Source organism: Chenopodium quinoa, unplaced genomic scaffold (genome assembly GCF_001683475.1).
Source record: "Chenopodium quinoa cultivar QQ74 unplaced genomic scaffold, ASM168347v1, whole genome shotgun sequence".
Taxonomy (NCBI): domain Eukaryota; kingdom Viridiplantae; phylum Streptophyta; class Magnoliopsida; order Caryophyllales; family Amaranthaceae; genus Chenopodium; species Chenopodium quinoa.
Window position 1 is genome coordinate 4,033,592 of NW_018745024.1, and position 22,882 is coordinate 4,056,473.

General features: G+C 37.3%; 1 protein-coding gene across 1 annotated transcript in view; it reads left to right on the forward strand.

The window, feature by feature from the left end:
- The first annotated feature begins 122 nt into the window (after window positions 1-122).
- The window catches only part of LOC110708838 (casein kinase I-like), a 32,523-nt gene continuing 9,763 nt past the window's right edge, over window positions 123-22,882 (forward strand). Inside the window, exons 1-9 of the mRNA XM_021887061.1 lie at window positions 123-1,051; window positions 1,153-1,193; window positions 2,035-2,104; window positions 2,219-2,367; window positions 2,472-2,567; window positions 12,118-12,188; window positions 22,225-22,286; window positions 22,379-22,442; window positions 22,567-22,711. Of these exons, the coding sequence (XP_021742753.1) occupies window positions 976-1,051; window positions 1,153-1,193; window positions 2,035-2,104; window positions 2,219-2,367; window positions 2,472-2,567; window positions 12,118-12,188; window positions 22,225-22,286; window positions 22,379-22,442; window positions 22,567-22,711 (774 nt within the window). The 5' untranslated portion in view covers window positions 123-975. The remainder of the gene's footprint in view (window positions 1,052-1,152; window positions 1,194-2,034; window positions 2,105-2,218; window positions 2,368-2,471; window positions 2,568-12,117; window positions 12,189-22,224; window positions 22,287-22,378; window positions 22,443-22,566; window positions 22,712-22,882) is intronic.

The window sequence follows — 22,882 nt, forward strand, 5'->3', positions numbered from 1 at the left end:
TATATGGAATAATAACTAACAACAAAATTTTGGAGAGTGACATATGGTGTTTGGAAAGCTTTTTAATATACGTTATAGATGATTAGAGGCACTTTAGACATTTTATGCAGGTGCCAATTTTTTCACCCCTTGACTAATTAAATAAAGATAGATTTTAAATATTAATCATACAAAATTAATACAAAAAGAGTGTAAAAAAAAAATTCATTTTATTTACTTTGTATATTCAACCTTAATCCTTATCTCTCATATGTAATGCCTCGTAATGAATTGGTAATTAGCTAACACGTGTTCTACTTTCTTTATCAATTACACCAGTACATGCCTTCACCGACCAAAAAAATGCTTAATTAGCAAATAAAACATCACCAAAATTTTCACAATTCTTAATATAAAACAATAAAAAAATTCAATGCCTAAAAGGGTGGTGGTGACGAAGAGAGAAATGATAAGTTAGAACACAAAACAAAAGGAAAAAAAAAACACAATCAACAAAATCAAAATTCAAATCCAAATAATAATTATGAATAATTAATTTGCAAAAAGAAAAAAAAAATCACATATCTCTTTCCCATTTCTCTCTTTTGTCGTGGTTTCTTTTTTGTTTATCTTCCTCCCTCTCACCAAACTCATTTTCAAAAGATAGAATTATTGAGTTTTTATTCCAATTCAGTTTTGGATTTTTGGGTTTCCTTAAATTGATAGTTTTTTTTTTTGGGTAATATGAATTTTACAAAGCTAAGGGTGCTTGGATATTTTCTTTATTTCCATAAGAATTTCTGTTGTGATTTGAGTGAAAATTTTATTAGTCATGTGAGTTTTTGATTATCAAATTGCATAATTTTTTTTGAAAGGTAGTTGGGTTGGCCATAATTTGATAGAAATTTGAGGAAAACAAGGTTTGATTTTGAGGTTTTGTGGTTGTTTGATTAAGCTCAAGTATATTTCTTGGGTTACTTAGTTGTCCATTATACGATGGATCTTATGGTTGGTGGAAAGTTTAAATTGGGGCGTAAGATTGGGAGTGGTTCTTTTGGTGAGCTACATTTGGGTATGTTCTTAATTGAATTTTAGCTTTGTTGAATTTTGTGTGTATGTTTTTTATGTCAATGGTAATTATTTTGTATGCTATTGTTTCTTTGATTAAATTAGGGACCAATATAACGAATGGAGAGGAAGTTGCTGTCAAGTTGGTATGTGTTCTTTAATAACTATATGTTTTTTCATGTAAATTTATATTAGGGTGATATAACTGCTTACTCTTAGGCTTTTTTTTTTATTTTTTTTTTATCAATTTCTTGTTAGAATTATACTGCTTCGTGTTCATATTAGATATAGATAAACTGATAGAACATATGATTAGGAGGCATTAGTCATATATAAGAGTGTTTTTGTTGTTCTAGTTTTACAAAAAGCAGCATTATCTTCTACGAGGGTAAGTCAAATAAGGGCAAGCTTGGCACACGTCTTTTCACTCGTAGAAGAAAGTTATGCCCAGCATGACACACATCTTTCCACTCCCCCATTCTCTATCTCTCTCTTTCTCTCCTTGGACTAACATCTTAACTCATTTTTTTTTAACATCATTTTTTTTTTTTTGATTCTTTATAAGCTCAAAGTCAATGTTTGGTATAAGTTTATCTCCATTTACTTATAAGTAACATTATAAAGAATTTTGCATAGGTGGGCACTAATTTTTTAAATTGGAATTTTTATTTAACTACTGTCTAAATTATTCTCATTTATTTTTAATTTTTTTTGAAACAAATGCTCATTGAATTTGGAAACAATAATCTTATGATTTTGTTTTTTAACTTTATGCATAATACACACTTTGGTTTTTTTTGGTTTTTTGCATCATTCATTTACTCCACTTTGACCATATTAGTGATTTATACGACAATTTTTTTTTTAAAAAAAAGTTCTGGTGGCATTTTATTAGATTTTACATATAGTTTAAAAATATCATTCTTTTATAATTTTCACTTACTTGATTGAGTTGATAAGTGACTTTATTGTGATTATGAATTTTAGGAATCTATAAAAACAAAGCATCCACAACTTCAATATGAGTCAAAATTGTACATGCTTCTTCAAGGAGGGAGTAAGTTCTTTTTGTGTTTATCTAGTTTATTATTTCATATGTTAAATCACTAGTCTCAAGTATCTTATCTTATGTGTATCTGATTAATACATTAATTTATTTTATTAAATGAAGCTGGTGTTCCTCATTTAAAGTGGTATGGGGTTGAGGGTGACTACAATGTCATGGTGATTGACCTTCTTGGGCCTAGCCTTGAAGATCTCTTTAATTACTGCACTCGGAAGTTCTCTTTGAAAACAGTTTTGATGCTTGCAGATCAACTAGTATGTGCATGCCTTATGACTATAAATTAGCTTGATGTTATTGTTCCCAACATTATGTTCTTATTTTCTGTCGTGTAAGGATCTTGTCCATTTTTTTTTTGTAGATTAGCAGAGTCGAATTTATGCATTCTAGAGGCTTTCTTCACCGTGATATAAAACCTGACAACTTTTTAATGGGCTTGGGACGCAAAGCAAACCAGGTGCCTATATATATTTCCATGTATTTTAATAATTCTTTATCAATATCTAAATTTTATAATTCGATACCTCCTAATTTTATCAAAAGATATCTGTAAGTATTTTTGACATTTTTTATGATGATGAGTCTTTTACTTGCTTTTTATGTTATACTTGTTTTCACAAGTTGTTGGTGCCTTCATCGTAAGAAATTGTGTGTGTATGTGTAAGTTAGTTAATAGTTGTATGATTTATATTACACACTTTGGTTTTTTGCATTATTCATTTACTCCACTTTGACCATTTTAGTGATTTATATTACACAATAGCAGGCTATTAGTTAACTGTTGTGTATATTCTTTGTCATATATATGCTATTCTTGTACAATATCTAGAGTTAAAAAGACGATCAGAGGAAGAAGTGAAACTGATTATTTCAATTTCAAGAAATTAAGTTAGAGGGGATATAAAAGAAATAATTTTAAGGAAATTTTGAGTTTTGCTACCACCAAAACTCCATGTTTTGACTTTTGTCACCTATATAAAGTTTTATTTTATTTTGCTACCTTTAAAAATTAGAAAAATATAGTTTTTGCTACCACTTAACGAAATTCGTTAGAGTTCCGTTAGGGTGGGCCCATTTTTCATTAAATAATGATTTTATTTATTAAAAAGAAAAAGAAAAGACTTTTTAAAAAATTAAAAAAAAATCCCAGCCATTGCATCACACTGTTAGCCACCCCTCCCCACTCCCCGCGCCGGCGGCCCACCCATCCCCTTTCCTACTCTCGTCCGTCCTTAAAACCAACCCTTTAAACCACCACAACCGCCTACTATACGCCGTACCCACAACCACCACTTCATCGCCCCGTTCAGGCCACCTTTTTCCACCGTTGTGCTGCCCGTGTAGACCAATAATGAAATAGAGGAACAAGTGGAGATAAAAAAGAGAAGATAAAGAAATACCCATACTCCAACGACCACCGTCAACCAAGCAAATATTGATAAAATGAGATCCAAAACCGAGACTATGAAGGTTGAATTTGGTTTTGTTTGTTTTAGATCTGGATTCGGGGGCCAAATTCGACCACTATAGCCTCGGTCTTGGATTTTTGTTAAACTTTGTACTTCAATGGTGGTGGCAATGGCACAGAGGTGAAGAGAGAGTGTGTGAAGAAGCATGATGTTGTAGCTTCTTTTGGTGGGTGTTGCAGCAGCAACAGCAGCATATAACAGCGTAGAGTTGGGAATTTTGTGGGATTAATTGAAGCAAAGGCTTTAGCTTTATGAAGATGAATTTGGGGTTTTAATGGCATCACCAAATGAAGTTGTAAGTGGGTCGCAACCATTGTTGGGGAGTTAAAGAAGAGAGAGAAAATTGGGTTGAGGGTATGAATAGGGTTTCGACCACCTTAGGGGCAACGTGGGTGGGGGAAATGGAGGGGGTTGGGTGGCCAACGCCGGGAATCGTTTGGGCACCAAAAGCCAGCACGGAGAGTGGGGAGGGGTGGCTGGAAGTTGGTTGGGCCCCGTTAACGGAAATAGTGTCCAATTCTGTTAAGTGGTAGCAAACCTATATTTTTTTGCTTTTAGGTGGTAGTAAAATAGAATAAAATTTTAGATAGGTAGCAAAAGTCAAAGTGGTGTATTTTAGTGGTAGCAAAAGTCAAATTTTCCTAATTTTAATACGAAGTATAAATATTTTATGAGAATTAGAAGAAAAAAAATAAAGGGCAGTGTGACATGTGGAATTATTGGTTTGAATCCTAAATTATATATACTAAGTGTAGATATTTATGAAAGATGTTATGAAGAGAATTGAAGATAAAGTCTCTACATAAAAAGACAATGATATCAATAATTTATTTATATGTAGAGTTTTTTGAGATGCAATGATGCGTAGGCTCATACTAAACAACAATATACTTGTAGAGACTGTCAGAAATCCACCATTCAAAAGGTCTATCAAGGATTGAATAATTACGGAATTATACTTATTCGGTTTATATAAGAAAGGATAACAATCTTGTTTTAATAGTCCCATGGAATTGCTAAACAAAGAATGTAAGAGCTTCTTTAAGATAAAGTGGAATGATAAATTGATAATTAAAATATTTGATTCTCTACATGGAAGACAAGTATGAGGCAAATTAAGGAAGGTGGAGGGATGGGTAAGGGGATAACCGGAGAAGAGTAACTCTAACTCGATGATAATCTTAGAGTTGTGGAGCTTCATGTTGCTCATCCACCTTTATCATCTCAGAAGACTTTTAGAATTCAATCTTATTAACAACCACTTTTATCATCTTTGTAATTTACATTAAAGGTAAAAGGTAAAAGGTTATTTTCTTATTAATAATTTATTTATTTTTAGAGACATAAGTACATGCTTCTATTACTCAAATGAAATCAACATTACAATAACAACTATTTAATTGCTAAAGTTTGGGTCATTATTAATTAGGGAATAAGTTACATAATCTTTTTTAAAATAAATAATAACACTACACTTTATAACAAAAAAACCAAAAAAAAAAGGGGAAATTCTCAATGGTACTCACCAGTTTTTTATTTTTCTCAACGGTGAATAGCAGAAAATTTAATTATTTTTAGTGCTCATGTAATATTGTAATATTAGTTAATATCAGCAATAGCATTAATGATATATTTTAGTTAAAATAGTTAACTAAGGTTAGTTTTATTATTATTTTTTAAAAATTAAACAATTTAAAAATAATTACAAAGAAACCCCAGCAAAAAAAAACCACCACCCACATTTTCCCTTGCCACCCCCTACCCTCCATCCCCGATCTCCTGCTCCCGGCCGGCGCCGACAACTTTCGCCCAGACTCTCTCCGTCGACGCGCTGTGCTGAACCCCCCTCCCCTTCGCCGCGATTCCCTAAACAACCCAATCCCCAGTCGCATCTCCCTTCTCCCTGCTAAATCTAAACTAATACTCTTCACTCTTTCTCTCTCTCTCTTACTTTCTCTGAAACCAAAAATGGGAGTAGAAAGTTCATCCTCTATCTCCTTCTTCAAATTCCAGCGGAAATGCCTTCTAATTTCTTCATTTAAATATTTGGAAAGGAGAGAGAAAGTTAGGGTTATGGCTAGATAAAGTGAAGAAGTGGGAGCTCCGATTGGAGTTTCAGGGAAGGGAGATGCGATACTTCGATTGGGGGATGGTGGGTTAAGTGCGGCGCCGGGGGAGGGGGTGGGCGCGCCGGCGTCGCCGGGGGAAAGAGAGGGTTGCGTGGAGGGCGGGGGTGGCTGGGCGCCTGGGCTGGTGGAATGAGTTGGTTTTTCTTTCTTTAATTATTTTTTAATTATTTAATTTTTAAAAAATAATAATAAAACTAACCTTAATAAATTTATCATTAATGTTATTGCTGATAGTAACTAATATTACATGAGTACCAAAGATAATTAAAAATTTTGCTGTTTATCGTTGAGAAAAATAAAAAACTTGTGAGTACCATTGAGAATTTCAAAAAAAAAAAAAAAAAAAAATTACCATAGGGTTGGGAATGAACTAGTGATACATTGCAGATTATGGACCCTTCTCATTGTCTAGCTCCTCTTGATCTAATGTGTGGCACACAATATTTTTTTTTTTTTATAATGGTCAGAGCATTAGGTATTTTGTGACTCATGCGAGTAATACAAGAGGACATGTGAGGGTTACTTGACAACCTACATAGCAATGGGAGCCAAGGTTTTAGAAGCACAATTTATTGTCAATGGATTATGACTTAAAGTGGAACATGGATTTTGATGGGTTGCCGTTAAAAGTGATTATGGAAAGTTTTATGAACTTAACTGAGGGTTAGAATGAGCAGTTTATGCATTATAATATCTTTCATGCATGTTTGAAAGATAATCTATGGTATCAAAGGATGGTTATTCTTACTTATGTTGCATAATGACTTTAATTTATTTTAGGATTTTTTTCTTTCAAAACCAATCTAAAGAGAGGTTTTTGTTTATTCAAAATCACCCTTAACCAACAAGTTTTAAAAAATCCACTTATAACTCAATGAATTCATTTCCATAAAAACCCTTATATTGATATTTTATGATTAACCACTAATATAATAACATTATAATATTAAGCCCATCATTTTGAAACTAATCTAGCTTGATTAATAAAACAGTTATATAATCCCCTAACCCTCCATCCATCAATTTCCGAAACCCCATTTCCTTTATTTTTCTCTCATTAATCACCATCACTTTACCACAACTAAAACCTCAAATGAAAATAATACATCAACTTCTTTTACTTCATATATTATATATATGATCTATTACTTTATTCACTTTTTTCATACCTCCAATCATTTTTTTCATACATTCTTAGAAACAAGAGCTTACTATATGTCAAACTTGTGAAAATAGAGAGAATACTGCATTTTTAAACTTTATTTTCTCTAGAAAATACAAAATGTCTTATTCAATAATATAGTTTTGTCTCTCCATAATGTCATTATGCTTTCAAAATGCGTCATAAATAGATCTTATTTTAAAATACTTTCACAATGAATATGATAATAGATCAACCAAACTTCTTTGAATTCTATGTAGAAACTTATACCCCTAAGTATGTTGGATTACTTATTTGCCCTAATTAATATTAATTTCCTTTTTTTTAATTCTCAAGAATAGTGTGCAGACATTAGGGGTGATCACAGATTAGATTATGATCCGAAATTCAATTTCGGATCGAATATCCATATCCGGAAACTACTATATTTGATATCCGTATCCGATCCAAAAACTTCTGGATCCAAAATTTTTAGATTGGATACCTCGGATATCCAATATCCGACTCTTTTAATAATTTTTTTAAAAAGAAATTTTAATAATTTTGTTCAAATTCTATTCTAATGGCAAATTTTAACTTTTTAATAATAAATTGATACATACGAAGTACTGAACTTAAGTATAAGCAAATTAATTCTACAACAATTCTAAAAAAAAAAAAAAAATTAATTTATTGTTAACTACTTGAACGTGAAGAATATCAAATAGATTAAATTTTACACAAACCAATTGCAAAACAAAAAATTTACACAAACCTTCAAACTAATTGTCACAAATTACGAAATACAAAACAGAGAAATTATAAGTATAATAGATTTTAGGGTTAGCTGCTTTGGGTATTTAGGAGTATATGAATGAAAGAAATTAAAAAAATAAGTATAATAAAGTAGAGTTGGTTTCTAAAAAAAAAAAAAAAGAAGTAAAGTCTCTTCACCTCCTGACCACCGTAATAAACTACAGTGTGTTTTTTTTTTCGGATATACAATATCTGAATTGTAACACCCCCAATTTACTAATTAATAATAAATAAAAGGATAATTTGCTAATTACTATCGCACGTTAATACTAAATTACTACAGCAAATTTAAAAAGTTGTGAATTACTACCGCAAAAAAATTTAAGATGTTGGGATTACTACCAAACCCCCATTAAACCCAACTATGACGTCATTATATCCCTTTAACCCATGTTTGACCATGGTTAAGGGCTTTAACCAGCCCCCCCAAAAAAGAAAATGGGTTAGGGATATAATGACGTCACGGTTAAGGGCTTTAACCCATGTTTGACCATGGTTAAGAGCTTTAACCATGGGTTAAAGTGATATAATGACGTCATAGTTGGTTTAATGGGGGTTTGGTAGTAATCGCAACATCTTAAAATTTTTTGCGGTAGTAATTCACAACTTTTTTAATTTGCAGTAGTAATTTACAAAGTGGTATTAATTTGCGGTAGTAATTGACAAATTTTCCTAAATAAAAATTAAAGGAAAAATAAACAACCTTTATATATAATAGCGGAAGCATACACCTAAATCGGAGGTATTACCGCGACACTCGACAACTTGTCAAGTGTTAAGGATTACAAAATCCCAACTGTACAACTTAATAAATCTAGGTGAGCTATTTATACAGTTTTACAAACTTGTTATAATAATTTAATCGAACCACTTGAGCTCCTTTAACTACGATCACTTGCATGCTTAGCCTGCTTAGAAAATCTTGACTGTTACCATTAAGGACAAATTCCAAAATAGATCAACCAGGGCCACCATATATAAGAAAAAGACATGACCACAAACATAAATAGCACAACAAAACAACACACGCGTCAGTAAAAAAGCTGAGTAATCACTAGGTATCGGAATACAAAGAAAAATAGAATAATTAATATTACTAGCTCATCAATTAATCATTGTAGTTCAATACTACATTACACATTGTACTCTAAAAATAACATTTTCCTTACTCAACCTTGAATATTAATACAATCCTTTACTCAATTAACTCATAACCAATAAGTGTGCCATGCTCTTTGTTCTATACCTAGCCTTGGACATGAGTAATTCGAATAAATAAACCAACAAGAATAAAAACTTGAATACTCCCAATAACCAGAAAAACACCTTGAAGCAGACCACATCATATGAGCCAAATCCTATTGTAGGGGACCATAGAAAAATATAAATAAAGATTGTAGCTCATTCTTAACTCATGATTATCATCTCCTTACCAACATGCCAAAGATTAAGGTCTACAACACCGAGCTTCAAACCAAGAACAAAATAATAATGTTTATCCTTTTGATCTCATACTTTGATCAACTAATCATTCACAAATTAATAGATAGTATCTCAGCAATGGCACAAATACCTAAATAATATAACAATTCGAACTCTTTTCAATCATAGTATATCTCAACTCTTATAGGACAATAAAACTAATACCCAAATATAATTAAATCTCAACCCAAAAATTATACTCTACATTGATAACCCTAAAACCTCAAAAACAACACTTCCTATCGCAACAACATGAAAAACCTAGATATAATTGTATAATTAATTATATACAACAAAAATAATATGATATTCAAATCAAATCAATTCATACAATATCATAATAATTACTCAAATATACAAAGAGTACCAATAATAAATCATATCACACATGATAATACAAAATATATTACAAACATCTCCAAAATAAGATTCGTGTGATTACATATAATAAACAATACAATCAAATTATAATCAAACAACTCTAAATGATTGATAGTGTGATTATTACCTTCGTAAGAAACTATAAATAGCACAAAATTTCATCAACAAGCAATGTGATTCCATCGCTCGATTATGGATTTGGGGAGCAATTAAAGAAAACTCGCACAACCCTTAAAATAGGAAACTACAAGACTGACATGAGCACCACCAAATATATATTCACGTAAAAAGCTAAGGTTGCATCTTTATATATTTATTTATACACAAACTTTAGGTACAAAGTATAATTTTACTTTTAGGGTTAGTTTGTATAGACTCATAAAATAAAATAGAGTACAATCTTATTTAAATTAAAATAGGGTTTTAAAACTTTCCGAACTCTAAAATAAAAATATGAGAATAGGAAAGTTATACAATAAATAAAAATAAACTAATTTTTTATAAACTATATTATATAAAATTATAAAAATATTCTGGTATTACAATCTACCATCCTTAAAACAAGTTTTGTCCCATAACTTAAAATAGAAAAATTTAGGGTATTACAATCTACCCTCCTTAAAGCAAGTTTCGTCCCCGAAACTTAAAGTACAAAAATAAATTACTTGAATCTTTATAAAATATATATAGAGTACTAAAATATAGGGGTATTACATGAATTTTTTTTGGATATCTGTAATTCAATATTTCGATATCCCATCTGATATTCGAATTATCCGGATCGGATATTTGATTCGAAATTCGAATCGGATATCCATAATTTTCAGATAAGATGCGAATCATATCATCGGATTTTCGGATCTTCAAATAGTTTTGCTTAACCCTAACGGACATTTTGACCCCTAAAAATATTTATTTACATATTTTCCCTTATTAATGTTGCCAACTACTAAATTTGTGACACAAAGTCAGATTGAAAAAGCTCCCTTGACATGGCGAGCTATGGCGTGTGCATTGCGTGCGTTAGTTGCTCTAGTAAATAATTCTTCCTCTGTTCGATTAATATAACAACAATGATGAAATTACACATTCCAAAACATATTTTATAAGTTAAATATCTATAATTATTTAAGAGAAAAAAGTTGATATTGTGAAGGTATTTTTTAGGCGAATCTAACAAAACTTCACATGTAGAGATGGCAATGGGTCAAATCTAGACTAGGTTCAAAGATCCAGATCCGACCCGGATCTATCGGGTCTGAAAAATAGAGATCCATATCCATGTCGGACGGGGTCCACCGGATTCGGGTCCAAAACGGATCCTAACACATTTTGCCTAATATTTTGCTACAAACATAATGTTCACATTAAAAAAAAAATTCATCTTTAGCTTCTATCGAGGATGATTAATTAAATTCAATATTTTAATATATGAAGTAATTGTACAAGTGATCCAAAATAGCTAAGAATGTCAAGTATAATTTACATTCGTAGAAAACAAAACAAAACTCAAGAATAATGCAGAATTCAGTTACCATACGTTAAAAAAATAAATAAAAAAAACCAGGAAAGCAAAAGCCAAGTCCTACCCAGCCAAACAAAAAATCACTTATATATGAATTTACATAATTACATACTCCATATACATAGGGGTTAGAGGTTCAGTCGCGCTCGATGGCCTTGAAAATGAAAGTTTTCTCGAGCTCTAGTAGCTCCTCGGTAGTTCGGTCGCCGATTTGAATGGAGGTTCACTTGCCGACTTGAATGGAGGATCCTTGCTGCCATGAATTAGGGGTAGAGAGAGAAATTTAGGGTTTAGTTTACGAGAGAGAGGGAGAATTTGAGAAATACGGAGTGTCTTTGAGAGTAGTTTGGGTTGTGTGTTGGGCCTTAAATTATAAACGGCGTGTTGGGCCTTAAATTATAAACGGATCCACGGATCCGGGTATATGGTTAGACCCAGATTTAAATCCGTTTTTTCAAAGGACTCGGATCTATCGAGTCCAAATTTTAAAGACCCATATCCGTGAAAATGGACGTGGATCCACGGATCCGGGTCAGGTCCAGATTTATTGCCATCCCTACTCACATGAGTACATGAATGTATTTTACTTAGCATATGAATAATAATATGTGGTCAAGAATGACGGAAGTATAATTTTGCGAGATTGAAACTTTCTTTCATATATTTGTTAAAAGTCTAACATAAACAAAAATCTAATAGCATGCGAAGTATATTCTAAATATCCAAATTTTATTTACATGCCTTCATATGTGGCCTGCTTATTTTTTCATTTTACGAGAAATGACACTTGGCAAAAATTTGATCCCTAAGTGTCGTTTTCTTGTGTGGTCAGCTATAAAACTCAACTTTATAATTGTTGATAATATAATTTGTGGACATACTTAATCATTTTCAACAGCCCACAAGTATATATAATTTGTATAGCCTTGTATACTATTTCACCATTTATAATTAATTATAAAGTTGTAATGTTTATTAGGTTATATATGCCTTGGTTATTGGAGCATTCTGATTGTTAAAGATGCAATTGTTCGTTATAACTTAATTTTTTTTGTGTACTGTAGGTGTACATCATTGACTATGGCCTTGCTAAGAAGTACAAAGATCTCCAAACTCATAAGCACATACCTTACCGGTATGACATGACATATTTCTTTTGCTATATGTGTGCTCAATCAACTTATAAAAAAAAATTCACCGGTTTTGTTATGTAATACATTTTTCTATAGGTGATTATTGTTGTGTCATAATCCCTCAACTCTATCTTTATTTACGTAACACATTTTCCTTTTAATGTCGTCCCTATATACTCGATATGATATTCTATATTTTCATAAATGACATGAGCCCATTATCGATATATAATAATGGAAACAAAACTCACTACCCACTGATTACAATAAACCTAAACCCATGCCACATGCCTCTACTAACTACTCTATTTGATTTTAAATGTTATTCTCACTAGACAGTATCTACAACTTAAGAGAATGTTCTAAATTTTTCCAATACTTTAGAAAAAAAATGTTTAAGTGGGGTCTTTTTTACTCCTCTCAATAATACTATTTAAAATAGCAAACTTTTATAATTTATTTATTAACATGGAAGGGGAAGAATCGACAAAGAATGACGAACATAAAACCGCAGTGCTGTGTAGCTACCTGTCACGCGCTGACTAATTCCCTTAGTCTTTTGCACGCGGCCTACTAGAGTCACCACCCGTTAGACTACTAGTCAAGGCTCCCATTTGCTTTAGCAAAGATAAATATTGATGTTGTTAGTTAAGTGTGGTTTGCTTTGAAAGCACAAGTGAGAATATATGAGAAAGCTTTAAGGAAGAAGGCTTTTTATAAATGCTTGAGAGAATACAAGTGTTTGTACATGAGTAAGAATGGGTGGGAGGTTTCCTATTTATAGGCACCATCCCTTTCTAGAGTGTTCTAACCTAGATGCTTCCTAACCTCCTCAAATGGAGGGTTCTAGAGAACTCTATACACTTTCTGATTACATAGGCTTATGTACAATATTCTAGAACCATCTACAAAGTTCTAGCATCTCAAGTATGTACAAGTTGTCCCTAGAGGCTTCTAGAGACCTCCGGATGCACCACGAACCTCTTCGTGCATTCTGGAAAGTTGTGGGCCCCATCTTCAAATTCTGGCTGCACCATCATCTTTATTGGGCCCAAAAACGATGGGCCACCAAGTTTGGGCTCATTTAGAGTCCATTAAGCCCGGCCCATGGCCCATTATTGTGTTACTGTCATGGGCGTGTTCACTAGGGTAAATGGCAGGGTGCTAAATAAAGCTCTATAGGGGGAAGGGTGTTCTGGCCTTGCTAGCCATGCACCGAGGGCATTCCCCCTGGCCACGATTATAACTTGCTGCCTTGAGGCCCTAGTGAGGGGTGGGAATATGTGAGTCGTGACATGCTCCCCCACCCAAGTCTTGACGTCCCCGTCAAGGCCGCCCTTCGAACTTAGCTATCTTGTCTTGGAATTGCCATAGGTCCCCTTCTTTTTCCCACGTTGCTTCACTATCCGAGAGACCCTTCCAACGAACAAGATACTCTTTGTAGCTTGGAACCCCTCTCTTCCTTATGAGCCTCTTGGCCTCAATTGTCTCGATGTCCCTTTCGAAGGATACCACCACAGCCGTGGGCGCCCTTTGTGATTCGCCCCTTATTGGATCTTCATGGTCAGCTTGGTAGGGCTTGAGCATGCTCACGTGGAACACCGGATGAATCTTCAACCTTGGGGGTAACTCAAGCTTGTATGATGTTTTCCCAACCTTCCTTAGTACGGGGAATGGTCCCTCATACTTTCGCACAAGACCCTTGTGCACCTGTCGGAAGACCTTGAATTGTTGGGGTAGCAGCTTTACCATCACCAAGTCTCCTACTTGGAACTCCATTGGGCGCCTATGCTTGTCAGCCCACTTCTTCATCTTCTTGGCCGCCTTGTCCAGGTAAACCTTGGATATATCGAGTTGTTCGTGCCACCCTCGTGCAAGCTTGTAAGCAGCTGGGCTGCTCCCTGTGTACCCCGAGGCGATCCCTTGTGGAGTCAAGGGTTGCTGTCCCATGACTATTTCGAAGGCACTTTTGCCCGTAGCCTCGGATCTTTGTAGGTTGAAGGAGAATTGGGCAACATCCATGTACTTAGCCCAATCTCGCTGGTTGGCACTCACATAGTGCCTGAGATATAGCTCCAGCAAGGCATTCACCCTTTCGGTTTGCCCATCCGTCTGGGGGTGAAAGCTTGTTGAGAAGTGGAGTCCGGACCCAAGCATCTTGAACAATTCTGTCCAGCTGTGAACCTTGGGTCTCGATCACTGATGATACTCCGAGGCAAGCCCCAATATTTCACCACGTTCTTGAAGAATAGATGGGCTGCTTGCTCGGCTGTGCAATCCCTTGGTGCCGGTATGAACGTGCCATATTTGGAAAAGCGATCGACCACCACCATGATCGAGCCATACCCATCTGACTTGGGTAGGGCTGAAATGAAATCCATTGATACGCTCTCCCATGGCCCTTCAGGTATAGGAAGTGGCTCAAGTAACCCAGCCGGCACGCGTTGTTCGACCTTGTCTTGTTGGCACACAAGACAAGTCTTTACATAGGCCTCCACATCTTGCCCCATGTGTGGCCAATAGTAATTCACCTCCAAGAGTGCTAATGTGCGTAGGACGCCGGGATGACCAGCCCACTTAGAGTCGTGGCACTCTTTCATGATATCTCGCCTAAGATTATCCCACTTAGGCACGAATAGTCGCCGCCCCGCAGTATAGAGGATCCCATTCTCTACCCAAAACCTTCTGGTTTTGCCTTCCTTGGCTAGGTTCATGATCCCCTTAGCCATAGGATCTTGAGTAAGACCATCCTTGATTCTATCCAAGATGGTGCTCGTGGCGCGACTAATAGTTGCAAGGGTAGCCTTGCGGCTTAGAGCATCGACGACAAAGTTTACTTTGCCTGGCTTATACACCATGGCATAGTCAAATTCGGCCAAGAAGTCTTGCCAGCGAGCTTGCTTGGGGCTTAATTTCTTCTGATTCTGAAAATAGCTTGTTGCAACGTTGTCGGTGTAGATGGTGAACCAACTCCCAAGCAAGTAGTGCCTCCATATCCGCAAGCAATGAATTATGGCCGTCATCTCCTTGTCATGGACAGGATATCTCCTCTCCGTATCGTTTAGCTTGCGAGACTCGTAGGCAATGGGATGCCCTTCTTGCATAAGGACTCCACCTATGGCAAAATCGGAGGCATCCGTATGCAGCTCGAATGGCTTTGAGTAATCAGGCAAGGCAAGGACGGGTTCTTCCGTGACTTCCTTCTTCAACCCATTGAATGCCCTTTGACACTTCTCGTCCCAACACCACTGGGTCTTCTTCTTGAGCAAATCGGTCAAAGGTGCTGCCTTGGCCGAGTAGCTTCGAATGAACCGCCGATAGTAGTTGGCAAGGCCAAGGAAGGACCGTAGCTCGGACACATTCCTTGGCTCACCCCATTCTTGGATGGAGCGCACCTTGTCATGCTCCATCATAATCTTGCCAGCCTTGATATGGTGCCCTAAGAAAGACACCTCATCTTGGGCAAACGAGCATTTCTCCTTTTTGACATATAACTCGTTCTCCCGTAGAACCTTGAACACTTGAGCCAGATGCTGCACATGCTCCTGCAAAGTGTTACTATACACCACAATGTCGTCTAGATAGACGACCACAAGCTTATCCAAGAAAGGCTGGAAGATCTTATTCATCAAAGTGCAAAAGGTGTCGGGGCGTTGGTAAGGCCGAAAGGCATTACCAAGAACTCAAAGGATCCATAGCGAGTTACGCATGCCGTTTTCTGCTCATCCCCTTCGACGATGCGTACTTGCCAGTACCCCGACCTCAGATCAAGTTTAGAAAAGTACCTGGCGTTTCCCAATCGATCAAACAAATCTGCCACAAGGGGAATGGGGTATTTGTTCTTCACGGTGATCTTGTTCAACGCCCGGTAGTCGATGCACATGCGCAGGCTTCCATCATGTTTGCGCTGGAACAAAACAGGTGCCCTGTATGGTGCCTTAGATGGCTGAATAAAACCAGTATCGAGCAATTCCTTCAACTGCTTCCGTAGCTCCTCAAGCTCCGGCGGGGCCATCCTGTAAGGTGCCATGGCTGGAGGCCTTGCCCCAGGCTCCAGCTCGATCTTATGATCTACTTCCCTTGTAGGGGGAAGCCTTTTGGGTAGCTCGGGAGGCATGACATCTTCAAACTCCTTGAGAATCCTGGAAACTTCCACTGGGATCTCCTGTTGCACCTTGGTTTTTTCCTCAACCATTGTTGCCAAAAAGGTTGCCTGCTTCCTCTTGATGCCCTTGTCGAGTTGTATTGCGGACAACATCTTGGCTTCGGCTTCCTCTCGAGCAACGGGGACTGACCATGCTCCTTGTCCCCTCTTGATGGTCAGCGAGCCATCTTCTTCGAACGTGAAAGGCCTTACTGAGTCCATAAACTCCAATCCTAGCACCAGGTTGAAATCATCCATGTCGACGACTGTGAAATCTACTGCCCCCTTCCATTCACTCAACTGAAGTGGGACTCCACGAGCCACACCGTGGATGGGTGCTGGAATAGTGTTCACCGTTTTCAAAGAACCCCTCTTCTTGGTGAACTTGAGACCTAACCTTGTGGCTTCTTTGAGCGTCACAAAGTTGTGGGTAGCACTAGTGTCGACTAATGCTTTTGAGGCCTTTCCCCCAACTATGGCATCAACAAACATAAGATATGGCTTTTTGCCCCGGGGTAGCGTACATACCTTGGCCAGGTCCTTGTCCTCCTTGGGCTCCTCCACCGTGGCCTTCATGCTATTGCACAGGCGCAACGTCCCCATGTGTGCCTCGTCCCCTAACGATTCCCCAGGTGATGTAGCCATAATAGCATTCAACTTCCTCCTTTGTGGGCACTCCCTAGCCCAGTGATCACCCCCGCATAGAAAGCAATCTAAGCGTTTTGACTTCCGGTCTGAGTGGAACTTCTCCTTGTCCTTCCTCTCAAACGATTTGCCACCGTTGTGGCTTCGTTCAGTGGGCTTGGCTCCCCCACCTTTCCCCTTGTTACCGCTACTCTTGTTGCCTCTCTCCTTCTTTGGTTCTTGCTTGAACTCGTACAAGGACTCGGCAGCAGTGATGGCATCAGCGAGAGTTTGGACGTTTCGGCGCTTCAACTCTTGCTCAGCCCATCGTTGTAGTCCATCCATAAAGTAGAGGATCTGAGTCTTCTCCGACATCTCGGTCACCTCTAGCATGAGTGAAGTGAACTGTTTGATGTACTCGACTGACCCCGTATGCTTCAACCCACGCAGCTTCTTTATGGCTACCTCTTCCGAATTTTCTGGATAGAATTGCTTCTTGAGGTCGCTCTTGAACTCGTCCCAGGTGTTGAGTTGGACAACACCCTTCTTGATGTCGGTCTCGCGCCTTCTCCACCAAAGGATGACATCATCCCCCAAGTACATGGTAGCGGTGTTGATTTTTGATGCATCATCGTCCAAATGCATCGCGCCAAAGTACTTCTCGATGCTCCACAGGAAGTTCTCAAGCTCCTTATCATCGCGCCTTCCGTTGTACTTTGGCGGTTCGGGGACCTTCAACCTAGGTCCATCCCGAACAGCGGCACCCCCGGCCATTGCCGACTTGCACAACACCACGTCGGCGTGTAAGGACTCGATCTTCTCTTCCATCGAGCCGATCCTCTTTTCCACCGAGTCAATGGTGGACATGAGGAGATCCTTCAATTGGGCCATCTCTGCCCTAATATCTCCAGCAACTTGACTGACCAAGGACTGAGTCTCCACCTTCGCCTCTTCAGTCCCGGACTCAAGACCCTTGACCCTAGCCTCAACATCATCGTACTGTTCGTTGAGGTCATTAATGCTATCTCGGTGTTCCGAGATGGCCTAGACCATGCTAACCATCTTCTCCTCAAGCAAGGTGGTACGGCTAGCTTTCTTACTGGTGTTTCCCTCTTCCACAACGGATGCATGGGCATCGTCCTTTTGTGCCATACTCCTGACTTCCGCACTTAACTTCTAACAACAACTAGCACACGAACGCAACAGACCGCCCCTACGATCGACGTTGCTCTAATACCACGTGTCACGCGCTGACTAATTCCTTAGTCTTTTGCACGCGGCCTACTAGAGTCACCACCCGTTAGACTACTAGTCAAGGCTCCCAATTGCTTTAGCAAAGATAAATATTGATGTTGTTAGTTAAGTGTGGTTTGCTTTGGAAGCACAAGTGAGAATATATGAGAAAGCTTTAAGGAAGAAGGCTTTTTATAAATGCTTGAGAGAATACAAGTGTTTGTACATGAGTAAGAATGGGTGGGAGGTTTCCTATTTATAGGCACCATCCCTTTCTAGAGTGTTCTAACCTAGATGCTTCCTAACCTCCTCAAATGGAGGGTTCTAGAGAACTCTATACACTTTCTGATTACATAGGCTTATGTACAATATTCTAGAACCATCTACAAAGTTCTAGCATCTCAAGTATGTACAAGTTGTCCCTAGAGGCTTCTAGAGACCTCCGGATGCACCACGAACCTCTTCGTGCATTCTGGAAAGTTGTGGGCCCCATCTTCAAATTCTGGCTGCACCATCATCTTTATTGGGCCCAAAAACGATGGGCCACCAAGTTTGGGCTCATTTAGAGTCCATTAAGCCCGGCCCATGGCCCATTATTGTGTTACTGTCATGGGCGTGTTCACTAGGGTAAATGGCAGGGTGCTAAATAAAGCTCTATAGGGGGAAGGGTGTTCTGGCCTTGCTAGCCATGCACCGAGGGCATTCCCCCTGGCCACGATTATAACTTGCTGCCTTGAGGCCCTAGTGAGGGGTGGGAATATGTGAGTCGTGACATACCGCTTTGAAAGAAGTGAGTGATCCCTCTCAAGGATCACGAACGTTTAAGAAGAAGCAAGTGAGTCATTTCCTTCATTGTTAAAAGACTAAGCTAGTAATTTGTTCTGTCTCAATAAGCCGGGGAGGTTTTATTTGCTGTTCGTCTTTTCATTGGATTGCACGAAACTTTGTTTGTTTCTGCCTCTACTCATTTCCCACTCCCAAAAAGTCAAGGAAAGAGAGCATGGTGATGAGATTGTCATTGGGGATCAGAAATTTGCTCCAAATCCATTTATGATCCCAAGTTTCAAGACACAAAAACTCCCACGCCTTTCTTGATTGGAAAAAACCTAACCGGTGATTTTGGACAGGTAGGTGTGGTCTATCCATTTGTTACTCTTTTTGAGGACAAACCAATGGACCCTTCTCTGATTAGGACCATAAACTAGCTGAAATACTTTATAGGCGTCCCTGTTACCTTGCCTTGGAATAGAATCAAAGACACAAAGAGCATAGGGTGAGTGGAATATGTAGCGTAGGCGGTGGTCAACTTATCTTTCCGATAGTTGAAGGGAAGCTCGTTAGGTGAAAAAAGAGCAAGTAATCTTCCCTCATTCCCGAGTCTCATTAGCACAAAAGTGCCAGTTATTGGTGTCATACGCCTTCCAAATGTCTAATTTCAACCCAACGAATGTTACACTGCATCAGGCCCATCTCTCATCTTTTACGCTGGTTGAATGGATCATAGAAGGCCTAAGATGTACTTCCATTCCTTAGTTAAAAGATCTTGGCTTGCTTCCTTGTTCTTGGATACTGCTTAGTTAACTATTACGAATGTCAAGATAAGGGGAAATTCCATTTAAAATGGGAGTAGCGAAACTCATCTTCATTCCTATTACTGAGATCGAGCTATGAAAGACCTTCAAGGAACAAGACTACAGTATTTTTCTGGGCACCAACCTTTTCACAGGGTGCAAGGGTAATAAGTTGTCTATCCCGAGAAGATAAGCCTAGCCTCGCGTCCGGCTACGTAAGGTAGTGTACAAAGGCGCAAAGGCCTTAGAGAAGGAAGCGTTGATGTTGGTATTTTTGCGGCCCAGCCTTATTCCACTCCCCTAAAAAAAAATTGCTGGCAGAATGAACTACATGAATTGGTAGCCGACACTTAACCTTCCGCTTTACGTAGTATTTCAGAGTACGAGAGAGAACATATGCTAATCTTACTATGCTTATATTTTTACTACTAGTTATTCCATATGCCTTCGACCAATCAATCACTCCCTTAGGAGCCCATACCTAAGAAGAGTCAGCCTGTTAGAGTTTGCCTATACATGATTTCCCATAGTCACCCACAAATAGTACTAATGGCCCATACATGTTTCCCATAGTAGCAATGTTCCAAGAATGGATGTCCCTGATATTAAGACCTCCTTCATTCTATCTTCTTATTCTTCATTGGACGGTTTGGATGGACTTCGCCGTTCTTTCCCAACTAAAATAGAAAAGGCTGTATCACATCGAGATGTCAATTTGTTTTCTGCCCTCAATGAGATGGGAATTTTGAACTTCTTATTTATTAATATTTTTAAGCACTTTATCTTTCTAAATTGAGGCCGGCTCGCGTCGTTCCAACAACCGACGGGGAGCATCAGTATACGATCGTTCATAGTATCTGGGAGTCTTATTACATCTAAGGCTGACTAAAATCCACCAAACCAGGGTTCATCTCGTGTAGTGATTGTGGAATCGTACAAGGATATTGAATAGGCAGACGGTTAATGTATCAAATTCAACCTTATCTTTCGTAGCATGCATTCCCATTCATGTCACAGTATCCATTCACCAGAAAAGGAAGAGTCATTTCACTTAGCTAGTACAATTATAGATTTAGATCTCTATCATCCTCAAAAGCAGCAAGAAAGCATCCATCAATTCTCGCCAATCAACCCTATATATCAGTCTTAGGTATCAGGCTTCTTATCGTCTGTATTACTATTCTCTTCTAATGTATTGTTTGTTTCGTTGCTTTCTTCTTCGCTATCTAGCATCGTTCTTTCTTTAGTTGGCACTAAATCCTTACTTATTTAATCTTCCAGTGAAAGTAGCCTTTCAATCCTATCCTTCCTCTAGCAAAATCTCATCTATGGGTTTGACTCTCTAAATTCGCTCTCGTGTGAGGTTATCATAACTTTTAATCTATCTGCGGTCTTTAAAATCCTGATAGAGGAAAAATTCGGGGTCACTAGAGTTACTTGCGTTGGGTGTCTCGATTGAAAGAAAAGAGGTGATAACTCGCCAAGGCAGAAATGAAAAGAGTAGTGCCATTCAAAGCGGAATTCTATTGAGATGGTACGAATGGGGTGGATGTCACCTGCTCTATACTGAATAATGAGACTAAAGCACTACCATTACCACCTAGCGTAAAAGTTAACATAAAGAAGGGATGTAATACAATTTGAATAATGAGCAATATTAGCTGTTACATGTTTTTTTCCCTAATGCTTCGCACCAGTGGTATCATGTTTCAAAATAGCGGGCATTAAGCCGCCTTCTATCTTATTCTTCCAAAGGCTAGTTAACCAGAAAATTCGGAAATGAAAGAAGTCTACCGGAAGTCGTTGTTTTACCGGTTTGTCTGCATCCGATAATTAATTCTCTCTGACCATTAGAAATATTTAAGGTTTAAAAGTGGGAAAGAACTCAAAGCATTATAGGGAGCATAATAAGCAAACCCTCATTGACATGCTTTCTTAGCCACGTAATTAAAGAAAATAATTGGCAGAGACTGTAAAATGAGTTGTTTTATGTAAAATAAAGTCAGTAAATCTAGTTAAGTTATTAAATTAGAGGATGTCGTTGTGAGTGTGTGTAAAGTTAGTGGATCATAACGAGTAAGGTAAATATAATTTAATAATGGTTGTATCTTTTCATTGATGGCAATGTGTCTAATATTTTGAAACATCCAAACATGAAAAGTATGTCAATTATTCTGAAAAAAAGTGTACTCTTCCAACTATATATCACACAATAAAAAAAATAGATCAAATAAATTGCCTAGAAACTTGTGTCGGTTAAAGTTTGTCAAGTACATAGAAACAATGGAGAAAGTAGTTTCATCATTTTACTTTTTCCTCAAATCAAAGCTATATTCGAATAACAAGCCAATTTTTTTTTTTTTTTTTAATTTTTTTTAAGTTGCATATGGTTTGTCTGTATTAGTGCTCTTAATTCATATGAAATGTCATCTTTTAAAGCTTTTACTCATCTTGACCTCTCTATAGGGAAAACAAAAATCTCACAGGCACTGCTCGATATGCCAGTGTGAACACTCACCTTGGCGTAGGTAATTTTGCGAATTATTTCAATTATTTTTACCTTTTTTAATCAGAGATTTCTTATTAAAAATCTTAATATTTTTGTGTGGTTTATGCATAGAACAAAGTCGAAGGGATGATCTGGAGTCCCTTGGTTATGTACTTATGTATTTTTTGAGAGGAAGGTTGAAAAATTCATACTTTGGTCTTGCACCATTTTTTATTTCTTATTTTGTTGTTATACTTTTGAGTTAATATTTTTGGGTCGGTCTACCTTAAATTTTTCCATTTTTCGTTTGTTCTTCGTAGCCTTCCTTGGCAAGGACTAAAAGCAGGGACTAAGAAGCAAAAGTATGATAGAATTAGTGAGAAGAAGATGTTGACTCCTATAGAGGTTAATTTTGTTTACCTTGAAATAAACTTGAATACATATATGAGCTCATATCCATTGTACTTCTAATCATTCTATTTGGTGACATGAATCACACTTCATCTCTTGGACAAGTATAATGCATGTTTAGTGCATTGTAAGTATGAATTGAATCAAATAAAACCTTCTTGATTGTTTAACTTGGTTATAATATGTGCATATAATTATCTCGATCTTTATCTATTCACAGGTTGT